General features: G+C 46.8%; 2 protein-coding genes across 3 annotated transcripts; one reads left to right on the top strand and one right to left on the bottom strand.

The window, feature by feature from the left end:
- Positions 1-23: 23 nt before the first annotated feature.
- On the top strand, positions 24-1,872 carry RanBP3 (ran-binding protein 3). The gene is made up of 2 exons (XM_017236309.3): positions 24-182; positions 300-1,872. Exons 1-2 carry the CDS (start codon positions 167-169, stop codon positions 1,643-1,645), a joined length of 1,362 nt encoding a protein of 453 aa, XP_017091798.2. The 5' UTR covers positions 24-166; the 3' UTR covers positions 1,646-1,872.
- On the bottom strand, positions 702-16,562 carry Hmgcr (HMG coenzyme A reductase). 2 transcript variants are annotated; one of them, XM_017236305.3, is made up of 6 exons: positions 15,965-16,562; positions 5,454-5,895; positions 5,070-5,157; positions 4,303-4,878; positions 2,475-4,100; positions 702-2,413 (listed from the first exon to the last, which is right to left on the bottom strand). In XM_017236305.3, exons 2-6 carry the CDS (start codon positions 5,845-5,847, stop codon positions 2,341-2,343), a joined length of 2,757 nt encoding a protein of 918 aa, XP_017091794.2. In that variant the 5' UTR covers positions 5,848-5,895; positions 15,965-16,562; the 3' UTR covers positions 702-2,340. The 2 variants fall into 2 exon arrangements, with proteins under 2 accessions (XP_017091794.2, XP_070137189.1); XM_070281088.1 differs by lacking the exon at positions 15,965-16,562 and adding an exon at positions 6,395-6,536.
- Positions 16,563-16,698: the final 136 nt, after the last annotated feature.

The raw sequence follows: 16,698 nt of genomic DNA, 5'->3' as shown, positions 1-16,698 counted from the left end.
GGCGCGCGAGACTATCGGTAAGTTCTATCGGTACTTGCGATAGTGCAGCGATAGTCCCACTAGTATTTACCTACACTGGCTTACTTTGCAGAGAACGCTCTTTTCGGGAAAAGATTTGGCAATTTATATTTACAAATTGCAGATAACACAGTCTCCTTCTTTTGCGATGTCCGACAATAATGGTAAGTACTTCCCGTACAACTGATAAATGGTTGTAGCTTCGAAATACCGAAGAAACGAAGTTCTAGTGCTTTGGCCGCCTCTTTAAACAGAATCTTGTTTTTTTTTTTCCTTGTCAGAAGCGTCAGTCGAAAGTAACTGTTTCCGCGGTGGCTTCACGTTGAAGGCCTCACGACTGGGCGGCGCCGTTCTTCGTCCGGCTGTGCTGGCTAATAGTAGCGGCTCCAACAACAGCTCCACATCGCCGTCCCGCCCAGGCGAAAAGCCTGAAGACGATGGACTGCTGAACAATCCGTTTCTGCGGGAAGCCAAGGACGAGGATGAAGAAGAGGATCCCGCCCCGGTGGCCGAGTCCTCCAGCGAAAAGGCCGGCGATAAGGAGAAGGAAGAAGAAGCCGACGAGCGGCCGGATCCGCTGACCAAGTTGCGGAGCAACGGAATTGAACGTTCCAGCATGTTTGGGGCAGCTAAGACTAACATGCCCCACGTACAGAGCAGTGGCTTCGTTTTTGGCCAAAACGTACATGAGCGCGTGGTGGCTCCCCTACCGGAGCAGGCCATCGCAGAGCAGCCGAAGGAGGCCGAGGCAGCTGCTTCCTCGTCTTCCTCCTCCGTTTCCCTCTTTTCAAGTGTCATCCAGAACGCCGCACAGACCACAGATTCCAGCGAGGCCGCTGCCTCATCCTCCAGCTGCAACAGCAGCAACAACAATAAAGAGTGTGCTGAGGCCAAGAGCCTGAACGATGTGGCCCGCGAATACGAGGAGAGTCGCGCCCAGAAACGAAAGTACGAGGAGGTGGAGACGTTCACCGGCGAGGAGGACGAGAGCAACATTATCGACGTAAGCTGCAAGCTATTTGCCTTTGTGAACAGCAACTGGGAGGAGCGCGGTCGTGGAAGTCTGCGCCTCAACGACTCCAAGAACGGACGCGGCAACTCGCGCGTAGTCTTTCGCACTTCCGGCAATCTGCGCCTGTTGCTCAACACCAAAGTGTGGGCTGCCATGGTGGCGGAGCGTGCCAGCCAGAAGTCCCTTCGACTGACAGCTATTGATAATTCGGGCGCCGTAAAGATCTTCCTGGCCATGGGCCGTCCGGCAGACATAGCCCAGCTACACAAGGCCCTCAGTGAGCGGATTGCCCAGCGTAAGATATCGCATCCCGAGGAGTGCTCCGTCGAAGAGACGAAAAACGGTGTGGGCTCCGACTCATCCGCCAGCCTGCAGCCGGAGTCGACGACCCACGATGACGACGATGAGGATGGAGGGGCTTCAGGAGCCGGATCGTCGCGAACTATTGCCGCCGAGGCGGACAGCAACGAGCCGAGTCCCAAGAAGGCACTTGTCCAGCCCGACAGCAGTGCCGACGTTCAAGTGCCTAGGATTGGACAGGGGGAGGAGGAGAATGAGGAGGAGGCCGACGCCAATGCCGAAGCCGAGGCCAAGGAGTCCCTGGATGAGAATTAACCGCCGCTTGCTCTTGTTTTTTTTTTGATACACGATTCTTACTTGGAAAAACCCATACACCCGAAAAACCAACCCGATAATGATTGAAACGAGAAGTGAATTATTATAAATTAATTATAATAATTTATTAATAATTATCATTATTAAAAGTAAAATAAATGAAGTGCTGATTTGCTGATTTGTAAACCCGTGAGCAGCGTCTACAAAAGACATTTATCCATTACGTACGTTTTGTGTTTATAATTTTAGTTAACAAAAAACGAAAACAGAAGTTAAGAGATATCGATATCTGAATCGCCCTAATTAAATGTTTTAATTTAGTTACTCTATACAAACCCTATGTACTACTTTTCGCTTAGGAAATACTTTATACAAGTTCATCGCTTGCACTAGTCCTGGTCATCATAGCTATCATATCGACTGAATCCTGGACCCACTTGCCGGATCTTCGTTCAGTATTTGTATGGAAGGTAGATTTAAAAAAATGATACAATCTAGTAGCAGTAGTGGAAGTAGCAGTAACCCATCCTCTGCTCATTGGCCTGGCCAATCATGGTATTTATCAAGCAATTTGTAAAACATTCAACTACAAGGTAACGCCTAAGTAAAGTCAGTTGCAACGCCTGGCCTGCCTGGTTACAGGATCTATGTACAAGGGGGATGAGGGCGGTGGTTGGGCCCGACAATGCCCGATCTTAGCTAATGGTGCTGCAGCTGGACACGGTCACGTTCAGGGGATTGTTGGCACCACTCACAGCGATGGAGGACCTGCAAGAAAAGGGGTTCTTTAGGTACTGGAATTCACCTACTTCAGGTCCCGAGCACTCACCTATTGTGTCTCATGTGACTCTTGACTAGATCGCTGTTGACCAGCGCTGCCATCAGACTCAGTTCACCCGCCATGACTGTGGCGCACACGATCTGCGCCAGCTTCTTGGCATTGTCGCCCGGCCGGGTGGCGTGCGCTCCTCGGACGCCGAGCATTTCCAGACAGGCGCTCTGACCGGGCAATCCCGTGCCACCGCCCACCGTGCCCACTTCCAGGGACGGCATTGTGCAGGTCATGTAGAGGTCATCGTTGTTCTCCACCCAGCACTCCATGGCCGTGGAGCAGTTGCTGGAGGTGACGTTCTGGGCGGGATCCTGTCCAGTGGCTAGGAAGACGGCCGTGACCATGTTCGCCGCGTGGGCATTATTGCCACCGATGCTGCCAGCCATGGCGCTGCCTCCCATGTTCTTCAGCTTGTTGCATTCGACCAGGGTCTTGGCATCAGTCTTCAGCACGGAGCGCAGCGTCGCCGCCGAAATGGTGCACTCGGTGACCACGCGCTTGCCTCGTCCCTTGATCCAGTTGATGGCCGCCGGTTTCTTGTCGCAGCAGAAGTTCCCGCTGAGCGAAATGATCTGCATATCGGGAAACTGGCGCTTGATCCTCCTCAGCGCCTCCTCCGCTCCCTTAGACACCATGTTCATTCCCATGGCGTCGCCAGTGGTGGCCACGAATCGGATATACAGCTGCGGTCCATCCATAGCAATGTGGCACTCCTTCAGCCTACCGAACCGAGACGTGGAGTCGAATTCCGTCTTCACTTGCTGGTAGTTGGTCTCGTTCTCGATCCATGCCTTCGCCTCCGCGGCTCGGGCCACGCTGGGAAACCTGCAACAGGGCGCCCGGGTCATGCCCACATCCTCCACCACCGAGCGAACGCCGCGCACTGACAGCGCCTTGCAGCCACGGTTCGTTGAGGCCACCAGAGCTCCCTCCGTGGTGGCCATAGGCACGTAGTAGGTCTCTCCGTCCAAGAGGAGGGGGCCGGCATAGCCCACCGGGATGGGCACGTAGCCGAGCACGTTTTCGCAGCAGGCGTTGAGAACCTTGCGGTAGTCGAAGTGCTCATAGGGCAACCCCCCAAGGCGCTCCACCGGCATCTTGGCACGTCCGGCGATTATCTGCCGGCGGATGCGTACTCCTCTCTCGGCATCGTCCAGCACGGACTCGATCTTGTAGAGCGGACAATGGGGTCCTCCGGCGTGGACAATGGCAACGATCTCCTCATCACTCAAGGCGGCTGGTCCATTGAGATCCTCCGTGGAGTTCAGGATCTCCAGGCACTCTTGCAGCGGGCGGGGAGGACGAACCGGCAGGACCAGTGGCTGCTGGAGGGGAAGCAGTTCCGTCTGCGTGGTAGCATTTTTCGAACTCTGCTCCTCAATGGTGAAGAGTAGTTTCCGGACTGCGCTCTTTTCCGGAGCAATCTCTTGCGTCTTAGGTTGATCCACGAGGTCCTGCTCCTCAATGGGCGTCGTCTGCGAGGCCTTGGCCGCAATGGCCACAGTTCCGGACTGACGCATCTGATCTGGGAGGGGATCGCGGTTATCGAAGCATATGAACTTGATCACCAGAGCAATGAGGACAATTGAGATGACGATGTGATCGGCGCTCATGGTCAGCCATCTGGAAGAGTAGAATAGTCTATTATTGGAGGCAATTAATCAGAAAGATGCAGTGGATGTGGATCGATAGGCTATTAAGTAAGTGAGCTTCTACTCTCGAAGGCTTTCATAAGAGCTTTAATAGCTCCACAGGTAACTATTTCCAGACACAGATGGTGTTACGTGGATTTGGTTTCAGGTTAAAGCTAATTCCAGAAACTCACTTGATGATGATGTCCGTAATCTCGGCCGACTCCGTCCGGTTGTTGCTCACGTTCAGGCTGAGGGTGGGCGTGAGGGTCTTGTCCACGGAATCGTAGTCGCTTCCGGAGAAGGCCACACGGCTGTAGATGTGGACGGCCATCAGTCCGGTGGTCATGATGAGCTTGACACGCTGCAGCACCGGATTGGCCTTCTGCTCCTCCTCGGTGAGGGATTTCAGCAACAGCGAGCCCTTGGCCTTCTCCCTGACAACGGACATATCCACGCCGGAGCGGGAGAGGTCAAAGATCAGCGACAGGCAGGCGGGGTAAAAGGTCATGAAGACCACATAGTTGACCAGCACAGAGAGCACGGCAAACATGCAGAGCACCTCCAAGCGCTGGACACCCGACAGCGTGCCCACGCCCACCAGCAGCACCTCCACAATCGTGTCCAGGGAAATGGCCGGGCCCAGGAGCTCCAGACCCCGGGCGATGTTCTGGGTGACCTCGGCTTGGTTGCTGCCGGACAGAGCCAGCTGGGCGAGGCGGCCCGAGTTGGACAGGTCGATGACCAGCAGGAGGAAGAACAGGGCGTCCCTGAAAGTTTATAGAAAGAGAATTTCGTTGTAAATCAAATTAGCACACTGCCCCACAAAGGCCATCAGGCCACCAGCCAGCAAACAATGTTTACGCGAACACCATTGTTAATATTAAAGGCCGTTCATGGGAAATTTTGGAGCAGTACCAGGCACTGTAGGGTCCTGGTCCGAATAGCAAATCATACTCACTTGAGGTCCGAGATGTCGCTGCCAAGGAACTTGATGATGGCCGTCGTGAAGATGAAGCTGGAGAAGACCGTGAAGAGGCCGGCTATGCCTGAAATGAAGAAGGGAACCAACCATGAGATGGACGCGTCTGCCAGCGGAGGTCGAATCGTTTAGAGCGCACGTGAGAAATGCCAGGGAGCCGGGCTGCCGGACTACCTGCTGCCCCACCTCTAAAAACTTGACCAAACATTCCAGTCTTGTTTGCCCCCCAAAAATAGTTCGGGGTGGAGATGGAGACAGGCCGTGCCAGCATTCTAACCACTTGGGTCAACACACGTGCCCCACAGCGAATCTGGCACAGTGATGTAACCCCCCCGGAGGAGGAGGAGGAGGAGGCACACTCACCTAGTACGTATTTGGAGCCCATCCGGTGGAGGCTGCAGAACTGGTAGTAGCAGTAGAGCACCGCGGTGCACCGGACGATGGTCATCAGTATGACGTCGGCGGCATTGTACTCCGCTTCCAGACCATCGCAGGACTGGCTCCAGCCGTGGCAGGGTCTGTGCCGGCTGGAAGTGGCCGATCCACCCAAAACCGGGGGCGGACTAGTACCGGCTGCTGTTGCTGCTCCGGCTGCTGCGGCGGCGGATGCTGTGCCCAGGCCATTGCCGCTGGCATCCAGGGTGTTGTTCTTGTCCACCGTCAGCATGCAGGCCGTGATGGTGAGGAGGGCCACGATGACCTCCCAGGGATGCGAGGCGCAGAACTCGCCGTGGGCGCGAAACAAACGTCCAATCATGACTGCGATGGGTCCGATTCCCGTCCAGATCTGGCCAATCTTGGCTGGCTGTGGAAAAAAAGAACAGGGAAATCCGCTTGTCAGTTAATACAGTTTCGTTTATTATTATTTTTTCCTATTTCCTGCTATCGACTAGCCAAGGACGTTGGGGCCCAGGATGCGGCCAGGCCAGTCAACCCTAGCAATGGCACATGGATGGGAAAAGGGAAAGGGCTATGTGGCTATATCGATTCCACTGTTGACACATTCAAAGGGCTCCGAGCGATAACGAGGCCAGAAAGGCCAGAAATTCTCGCCCAGGAACACGTTTATTAAACTAATCGGATTTGCCAGCTTGGAAGTCCAGGGCTTGAGCGTCCTTGAGCTCTGGCAACAGCCCCTCCCCGTTCGAAGCAATGCAAATCCATGATTGATGGCTTAAGCCGGCCCGGCCCGGTCCGCAAGTTCCGCATTCGAGTCCGAGCCAGGTTTAATTAAGCCATCGAGCGGGCAGACGCCCTGCCGGCCATCGCTCGCCCACCACGTGCCCGGCATAAAAACTACATACTATCCTGGTGTCTAGTGCTGCCTCCCAGTTAGACAACGCGCCATAAATATTCAAAAACAGTCTCCAGTCTCCGCCTTTTAGTTGCGCCGGCGCACCACGCTATCTATCTGGTGGCCATAAACAATGTTTTCCATTTTGTTGTAAAAAACATGAGAGAGAAAAAAAAACCCAACAAATAAATATGTTAAATAAATCAAATGCCACTTTGGCCAGAGACGACATGAGATTCCGGGAGACTTCAAGATCGAGTATCAAAGTAATCCGAAGCCTTGGGGGCCATAAACCATTCCAGCACTCAAGGAGCTGACATCCTTTTAAAATGTTTATGGGACTCTACACTGAAAGGATGCTTGAGGAGCCTCCAAGGGCTATGATCTGATTTCCAATGGAATGTTTCAAACGGAACTAACGAATATCAATTTAAGAACATGATGTTTCATATTCTTCCAGAATTTTTAGGGCTTTTTTTATTGGTCTAGGGGGCAGTGGCAACAGCTGAGGCGGCCAGGCGCGATCGTCAAAAGAGCGAAACATAAACAATCTCCTTCAGTATCCAAAACAACAAAAATTAATGTTCCTTCAACTCATTGGATTGTGGCTAGCAATTGCCGATCGACTTTATTTTCGGCAGATGGATGTTTTATGGCCGGAATGGAGGCCCCTCTAGAGCTCCAAAGGCCAGGGCCTGGGGCTCCACCGAGCTCCGAGTAGATCAAGATCATTTTCCGGGGAAAAGAATGAGCTGCAAAGTGCATAAATCGCTTATGAAGTGATCTTCGACCATCCTCGTTTATTTTGCTTACTTGGGGGAATGGAAATTCCGTTTGGATTTCCAGTAAGCGCCAATTTCACAGAATTGTGGCTCCAAGTTGAGGCACGTACTTGTTAAAATAAATAAAATAGACAAATATTTATCAAATGCTTGTTTGGAATTATGAGTTGGACTTTCTAGTTAACTTTGACCTCTGATGGCCTGGTTTTTGAAGCATTTCCTTGTTTTTTTCAGCCACTAATTTTCTTCAATTTCCGGCGTTGGAATTGAAGGCAATTGATGATCGAATGACAAACAGCCTTTTGTTGTCCCTGCCTGGGGTTGTTTGCTATTAAAAGTCCATCAAATCGGTGCGAAGTAAATGACTCCACTCCTCTGATCTTCCCCAGCTTATAAATAGAGTGGAGATCTTGCTAAATCCACGAAGAATGAACAACATTTTTCATTTTCATTTCCATTCAAATGTTTATTTTGAAGCCCCAACCGAAGTGGCAGAATAACGAGGGCGCCTGCCGCTAATATCTCTTGAATGGCGAAATGTTTAAATTTAGACACTGGCCTGGCCTGGCTGGACGGCAGGAAACCAAAACTGTAACTAAAATCTGGAAATCTTAAGAGAAGTGCCTATGGCGCTGCTTTTTGGAAGGAAGTCCCGGAAGGCCAATAATGGGGCGGTGGTGCGACGGGTTAAGACCTTTTCATTTGGCAACAAATGCTCTGCCTGGGAAGTGTGTGGTGTGGTGTAGTGTGTGTTGCATTGTTTTGCATACTTTTCTTTTTTTTTTCTTTATTTTTTCTGTTTTTCGTTTACATTTGAAAGCACTCGCCGAACGGATGTTGCGGCCGACCTCAACCTTATGGCCAAACAAAGGGTGGAGGAGGCTGGGTCTTGAGTAGGGGAATAACAACTAAAATAAATACAAGTATATATACTGGTATGTATGTACTTCATGTACATATATGTTTATGCGGAAAGAAACTTAGTCAAATATGAAGCACAACTCAACAAAGAAGCGACAGATACCCAAAGTCAATACCTAAAACCAAAGTACTCTGAGTACTCCCCCTTAAAAAAAGGTTAAGATATTCGAAGTTCTTAAACTCTTAAGTGGTATAATTGTTTATAATTACCCCACTGGGATGTCCTCTTTATACTTCTTGAGAAATTGACAGGGCAATCCCCAATTGTCATTGTTTGTGGAGCTTGGCACCCTCTTGGAAACGAAATTCTGCGAAAATTTCGAGCTACGCGTTCGGCATTTGCATTTCCCAAATGGAACTGCCATCGCTCAGGCCCCCAGGCACCCAGGCCCCCAGTCAGTCCCCAATTAATATGTATGCCCACCAATGGGTGCGGTATGATCTCCTCATGCGTCATCATCAGTCTTCTGGTTCGTCTGGTTTTTCGGGAGTGGGAGCTATGGGTTTTCCTGGAATCTTCAATACACACAGTACACTTTTATTTATGGCCGGCCACGGTGATTTTCCATATAATTCTGTATTGTTTTTTGCTGGCAATTAGCACACGAGAATTAGCACAACGTTGCTAAGATATAAATCACAACCAAACCATGATCGAGTTAATTCAATTGATCTCTCTTTGGATTAAAATTTAAAAATATTTCTTCATAGCCGGAAAAGTGGAAAGGGTTATGAGTTTTCCTGCCATGTCCTACAATTGTTTTCATCAAAAAACACGTATTCTGCATTATTTTGGATTGGAATTTGCAAAATATTTTCTTTATTTTTGATTTGCTGCGCAATCGCCAATCAAATTATTGCAATTAACGCCTCTGATTTAAGATGGTTTGTTGTGCTTTTCTCAAAACTTTGGACTTTGATTTACGAAATTTCAGGTATACCCATAGGTATACATCAAAATAAATAAATATTGTACTTTCCCACAACCTCCCATGGACCAATAGACCAGGCAGGCCGATGATTCGCGTCAGTCACATTTGTTTATGAGTCTTACCAAAGTGCTGAGCATTTAATGGCCACAGTTGGTTTATTCCATTTTGTTTAGGCAATGAGGAGGCCAACACACAAAAAATAAAAATAAATGTGCCAAAAATTATAGCCAAAGTTAAACAATCGGGGACAGTGTGATTTATGATTTAGGGAGAAGGCGAAACAGCAGGTTGGTTTCCCAAAAGTCCACCAATGTCCAGCCAGGTTTCATCCCCAAACTTTAGGGTGGCGCCTCCCTCCCTACGTGGGTCTGCATTAATTAAATGTTTAAATGTAATTAATGTTTTAGGAACTTTGGCAGGGTTTTATGGATGAAGTATGTATTTTTAAAAGTAAGTCTATCTAGTAACCATTCGAAATCGCAAGAATGGCCTGCCAAACCGGATGAATGCTTCCTAAGAGTCTGCCAATCTTGATTCTTGCAACATGTTGGCTTCTTCGGTTCTTCGCAAATCTACTTAACCTGTCTGGAGTCTAGACTGCCATAAACTAGCATGACTCAGGAGGCCACTTGCTCTACTTCTTTTTTGATGGAGTTTAGATGGTGATTCATCCAAAGAGTTCCTCTTTAAGGCAATCGGAATTGGCGTGGGATTGAGGACAACTAATTACAATGATAGCTAATGGTGGCAAGATTGATAGAGCAGCTGGGTAAGTGACGACCCAAAAGGGGGTTAAGCGGGATTGATGGGCAAGTGTTGTCGAAAGTGGCCCTATTTGTGGCGATTAGATAGTAGACAAGGTTATAACCAGATATCAGATATTATAGTCGAATATATATGTAGATCAGGGTTTGATATTATAGGTTATCTACCTACTGCTGCCAAAATGCGAAATTCTAATCAAGCCCTAATCAATCCCCCCCAGCCATTAGCCGATAAGACCCCGAAGAGAAAATTAAAAAATAAATCTGAAACAATTTTGTTAGCTTTTTTTTTGTAATTTACAAGTTGCCGAAACAAAAAGTAAAAGTTGTCGTGTGGGGCAAACAAATAAATAAATTAATAAAACGACACACTCCACTCGAAGACAGTCTTACTTTCTACCAAAAAAAAAAACAAAAAAACAGCGAATGCTGCTAATTTGTATGCAGCCCCCAAAAGAAGCCCCCTCCCAAAAAAACATAAGTTTTTTCAAAACCCGGAGAAGCAAAGAAACAAAAGTTAAACCCAAACCCACAGACTTTGCACATCAAAAGATTTTTGTTCCACAAAAAGTTACAAACAAGAAAAAGTCTTTCAAGATGTTGGATTTTTAATTTAAAAGTAAATCAATGTTAGGGGAGATACTTCCCAGATCTGCTGGCCTGTCAATGGGCTTTGTTAATCAGGTGCTCCAGCATCGCGGTATCATCATCAGCTTGACATTGACCCACTTAGTCTTGGGCCAGTTGGCTGGCTGGCTGGTTGACTATTTGGCCATCTATCGCTATTGACCACAAAGCCGTTAACCGATCCAAAGAGCAATCGAAATACCAACAACTGCCGGAGGAGGAGGGAAAAACCGGAACCGTTCGCAATGAAATAGAAAGTTTTTTTTCATTCGGGGCTGAGGTTGAGGCTGAGGGTTTGGGGTTTTATGGCCAAACGTTGATTGAAATGAAAAGACTGTGGGGATTGATTAGAAATCTCAAGTGGCAGAATTTAATGGGCGCTTTCTTTACACAGACTCATTGAAACTGGAATGAAGGCAATGCCTTTTGAATAAATTAAGTAGCTTTACCTTCCTTTCAAGGGGGGGATTATATTCTCGCACTATTGTATTGCCTACAATTTAGGCAATTAATTGAAAACAAATGCAGGCATTTTGCGAGTCACATCTGGGAGGAGGCTGTATATTCAATGTATGCTAATAGCCAACCATGAGGAGATCTCCATGTCGGTATCGGCACGTGCACGGACCACCATGGCATTACATTTTGTTATAAACTTGTTGCATAAATTATAAATAGTATTAAGTATTTCGGTGCCAGCTAATTGGCGGAGCTTGCCGCCGCGATCCGGTTAATTGCCCATTAACATGGCTCTGACTCTGACTCGGACTCGGACTCGGACTCGGAAACCTTTGTTAACAAATTAAGCAATCAAAGCTATTATTAAATAAACCATAATTGAAATGCACCGCCATAGGCGATGGTTTTGGCCAAGGTTTTGTTATTTATTTGCCAACGCATAGTCGTCGTCGTCGTCGGAGGAGCATCCTCAGTTTGTGTTTATTTACAAGTCTACGATTTGCAATCACGCTAAGTAAAGCTGCCTTCATGCTCGGTTTGTCATTTGGCCAAAAACATACAAACCAGCCCATTCTAAACATAAAGTGGGGGGTACACCCCCTACATCATTATACTGTGGATGCACACACATCATCATTAGCCTTATCCGAATCGGAGCCTGTCATCTGCAACACAAGCGCCCGTAAAGTGGCCAACCTGGTTGGCTGCCTCTCCATTCTGCCACACTGGCATTATGGCAGCTTGTTGCAAATTTGAATTTTAATTCAACCTTCAACCGTGTGGCAGCAGAGAGGGAAAAAAAGGTAGCGTTTTTATCGCTACTCTGATGTTTGCCGGATGCAATTTCAATTTCCAATCACAGTCATATTACACGGCTTCATGGATTACAAGCTGTGATGGAGTTGGAGGTGGCTCATCCTCTTATTTCCCCTTCATTTCCCAGGCCTGCTTCTGCTTCCCACATATCCTGCTGCCTTAAACAGAAATTGATTCGAATGCGTGTATCTGTCGGATGCGGGCTTCCATCCTCATCCTCATCAAGAGGGGTTTTTATTCCTTATCGAGGCTCTTGATATATGTATGTGCTTTACTTTATCTTCCGCCAACGATTGCCCGAATTAATTTTCAACTAATTCTAGCCCTGATTAATGGGAAATATTCCCACTTGAACGATTGCACGAATGATTCATTTTTTTACAAATTACGATTATTTCTATAGAAGTGTCATTAAACGACTGATGGAAGAGATCAGTGTAGTTACGATGTGATAATTATATATTCCTAGAAATAGCATTTAAGAGGTAACCTTATAGATATTCTCTCCCCTCCAGTTTAGGGCCATCTCTTGTTAAGAAACCAAATCTGGTTTTAATTTCCTTAAGCACACATCATTAATACACACAATTCCTGTCTTCTTTTCGATAAACCATTTATAATCTGATTAATAGCACGCACCCCCACACCTCCCCCCTCGCAACAATATGCGGCATGTCAGGTGGCATGTTTGTTTTCACAACCTTATCTGAGAGCTCCTGGCCTGCTCTTCTGGCTCCTCACGGCCTTGCCGCCTTCAATATCCCCACTCTGGGAATTAATTAAATCGCGGCATAAATATTTTTCCTGTTCGCGCCGACTAAGACCTCGCCAATAGTATAGCTTTGACTTTGAAGTTTGATTATATACCCAGTGCGAGGGTCACTCCATGTCTTCCCCACTGCCAGACGTGGATTTGTGCAATATTTGCTGGCTGGAGACCTTTCGGCTGGAGAGGTCTTTAAACAAGGGACTATATATCTTAGAATAGGTATCTAGCCGTGTTTGATATGATTATGCATGTAGAGGGGCAGTGGTGGTGGCAAGGTGGCAGTCTAGCTTCTGCATTGTTCAAATATTTGTTGCACTGCCTGCCTGAGAGTCGTTGTTTGTTCGGCCGGTGAGTAAACAAGCCTATAGGCCTAGCCATGGGTGGTGTTGGTAATAAAAATCACGACATAAACAACCCAACCATAATAGCACCTGGAGAAAAATTCAACTAAAAATAGGTATATTACAAGATTAAAATAGGTTTAATGTTTGTAACAATAGCTCTTATTATAAAGAACAGGTAAGGCTAGAAATCAGATCTATATCTTAAAGATTAAAACCATATTTTATCTATAATATAGTACATTTTTCTTTTCTCTGCACTTGCAGTCTCTGCTGCTATTACATCCGCCCCGAACTTGGCCGGGCTGGTAATGTGATTATGCCATAAACCAATACGCACCGCCAACAACCATAGTGGAGGGGGCCATCTTACAGAGTCGCTGGCCATTGAAAGCCATCAGCATTCAAGGCGGTCAACTACGATATTGGTAGTGCCAATTGCTCGCTTACGTGCCTGGCCAAACGAGTTGAGTTTTGGGCCCCAAAAAAAAAATACAAGAAATTCGAAAACTGATGTCCAGACCAGGCCAGCTGGTGGAAGTCCAGTGGCAATTGCAACGGTTTACTTGTTGCCACTCCTGAACCCTGAACATGAAAACGTTGACAGGTTTTTCTTCTTTCCTCATGAGGCGACCTCATTCAGAAAAAAAAAAAAAAGAAAAGTTGCCGCCACTGTCGCTATTCATCAGGGGAGTTGTTATGCAAAAGCCAGCTTTGGTGGCATCTTCCTCTTCAGTCACTGATTGGCAGTCACATATTTAATATTTCCATAAATTAGTCGTGAGATCTTAAACAAGATCTGTTTAGATGGTGGATATGACTTTATATTTTAAAGCAGATTTAATCGAAATATCTGCCAACTTTTTAATTAAATCAGTTATCCAGCCAAGACTTATGCTGGCCTCTTCGATGCTGCAACTTCTTTGAAATGTTTGCCTTTGGCAGACAGCAATGCGGGTCCCATAACATCAACTTTGATATGTTTATGCCACAGAAGTGTGTGTGCTGCTGCTGGCTCACTAATATTTGTGTTTGCATTTGATGGCGATGTTTGCAGTCGAGCCTATTTGCATTATAAAGTGAGTTTACGACGCAACCTAAGCCTAGGCCTGAGCTTAAGCCTCCTAGTGCCCCTGGACTAATTCGAACACCGATTGAACATCGATTTTATCGTATCGTTTTGTATTTTTTTATGACATCCCCAGCCCGGCAGCAACAAAGGGTTCGCATCTGGCCTTCGCTGGAAGTTGGCCTAAAGCGGCGGAAATGTGTTGCCATCAATGCAATGTGGATGGCTTTGGCATGAAGGTGATTTTCAAGCGGGAAGGAGGTGGTGTGGGAGGTGGGAAAGTGTATCTATTGATGTCCTACCCATGTCGAGTCACCGTTTAGTGCAATTTACCAAAAATAACAATAATTGTATGACGAAATTGCAGGCCCAACATGGCACGCGTTTTGCATGCGACTCTCCTCCTAATCGCGCAATCTTCGACAGAAAGACAGACATATGGACACACACACGTACTCCATGGCACATGACCAATTTCTGTTGCCAACCCAGAGAGAGGGGGTAGAGAGAAAATAAGCTGCGCGCATGCGTAAGTCGGAGAGCGATCGCACGGCACTACTGGGCAGCAGCAGGTGGAGGAGAAAGTTTACATTGAAACCACTTTTTTTTTTTTTTTAACTTTTTTCGATGGGTATCTCTGCCTCTATTGTTGCTACACATATAAAGAGAGAGCCAGTCCAGGCCATAAAGCCAAAAGAAGAAGCGACCCGCCGATAAATGAAAATAAATTTGTTGAAAATTTCGACCAAAAGTTGGGCAAAGCCAGCGGTGAGAGCAAAAGTTATGAAATCGCCACAGCCGTCAATGGAATTCCAAGCCGAAATTCGTATCAATGTTGACACTATGGCGGTCAGCAACAAAGTGCTAACGAGGTATCTCCAATAAGAACAAGGTTATTCTACTAGAGATAAATATTTACAAAAATTACTTTATTTATTTGAAAAACTTCCTTGAAATACATCTCAATATTTAAATATTTTTATGAGCTAGTTTCCTGACCAGAGCTGTTTTCTTTTGAGCCGAGATATATACATATCTTTATGGTTAAGTATATGAATATATATATGGATACAAGAAATAAACTCTTTCGCAAGAGGAGGAGGCCTGGGGCAACTGGATTGGCTTGTAATTGAATAATATTTCTACTCGGCTTGCCACATAACGATCGCCAGTCAGCCACAATAACAACAATAACAACAACTATAGGAAAATATAGGAAGCGGCAATGCACTTGACAAAGCTGCTGCACTCGTTGCGGCTGCTGGTTTTAAGGCTTTTTTTTTTTAATTTTTTTTTGTTACTTCAGCGGCTGGCGGAGACTGTGTGGCATTTTTCACTTTTGCTTTTAATAGCCAGATGCCGCCGGGGCCTCATGGACCGGAGATGAAGTCGTCATCTGACGGCATTTCCTTCGGAATTTATTTTGGATTTTTGAAATTGCCGCTCTTCACATAACCGTTCAGGTTTTTATAGAGCATCCGCATCGGTATCTGACAGATATCTGTATCTCGAGTGTGACTGTGCGTATCTGTCGCAGCCAGATGTTGTTGCCCATCTCCCCATTTTTTTGGTAAACCGACCAAGGAAATCAACTGCCTGCCAATGCCACTTTCGACTACTTTCTTTCGAAGAAACGTGTCAGGAAATGAGAAAAAAAACATGCCACACATAGGGGGGGAATAACTAAGAATCCTTTAAATCCTCTTGGTAACCGATTCTATAATTAAAACACCAAATGTTTTCAATAAATATAAATTTATTTGTTAAGTTCTCTGTGGGTCAACCACTCGAGTGGCTAGCTGGTTGGGTTTCAAGAGCGGGGAAAAGAGAAAGTTGTCCAACATATGTTTCCGCTGCAGGCCAAGAACTTATTGCCGTCGCCGCCGACGTTCTGCCAGACATTTTTTGATAAGATTGGGCAGGGAGCCCAATTGCATAACTGGCGGCTAACCAAGCACCCAGTTGGTGGCTCGCATGCAGTAAGTAGATCGTTTCGAGAGAGACATTCCAATGGGAATGCCTGGGGTGGTGGTGTTGATAAGGTGGTGGACAAACCGCAGACACTAAGCTGGGGCACATGTAGCACAAAGTATTACTAACCTTTCTTTTCTGACGAGGAGGATCGGTTGAGGTTTTGGGGTGGCCGAGGGTCGTGTGGCTAATGGGTGTCACACGCCAAAGGTGTCCACAATAGAAATGGTAATGAGCTGGCTCCGGGCTTATCGGTCGGGACGCGGCGCGTCTTCTCTTGGAAAGAACCAACTTGTTTCGGCCAATTGCCACAATCACAGCCTCGAGTGCGTGCTAGTTCTCTTCGATTTGTCCACTTTTCGCAAACAAATCCACATAATTGGGTTCGCGGCGGGGCTGTTTGATTTACATTTATATAACCACTAATTGCGGCACTTTCGTTCGCCAACTTCGCGACTATTCGCGACCAATTCCGATTTCGATTTCTATTTTGTTTAACTAAAAAATTGTTAAACCCGAACACTTGGTCTCTTTGTTGTTGTTATTGATGTTGCGCGCACCCTCTGGTTGGAGCTAGTGGTTATTGGGGATGTTGCTGTTCGATTAGCACTCTGATCGGATCGGATCAACTGACTGGGTCCGCTACCCAGGAGCTATTAGATTGAAAACTAAACCAAAACAGGTAATTTGGTGCGTTTAGCTCTTCCGCGTACGGATGGACAACATGTTGTGGTCGAAATTTTATATCGAAATATCAATAAATATCGTTAAATATCAAGCGATAGTCAGCTGATTGTAACATGGTTCGTGTCTATGCTAAGGTGCATAGAGTTGGTGTGACCATATAACCAATAAAAGTTAAA

Source organism: Drosophila bipectinata, chromosome 3R (genome assembly GCF_030179905.1).
Source record: "Drosophila bipectinata strain 14024-0381.07 chromosome 3R, DbipHiC1v2, whole genome shotgun sequence".
NCBI classification, from domain to species: domain Eukaryota; kingdom Metazoa; phylum Arthropoda; class Insecta; order Diptera; family Drosophilidae; genus Drosophila; species Drosophila bipectinata.
The sequence above is the reverse complement of the archived record's forward strand: the minus strand, read 5'-3'. Positions and strand labels throughout refer to the sequence as shown.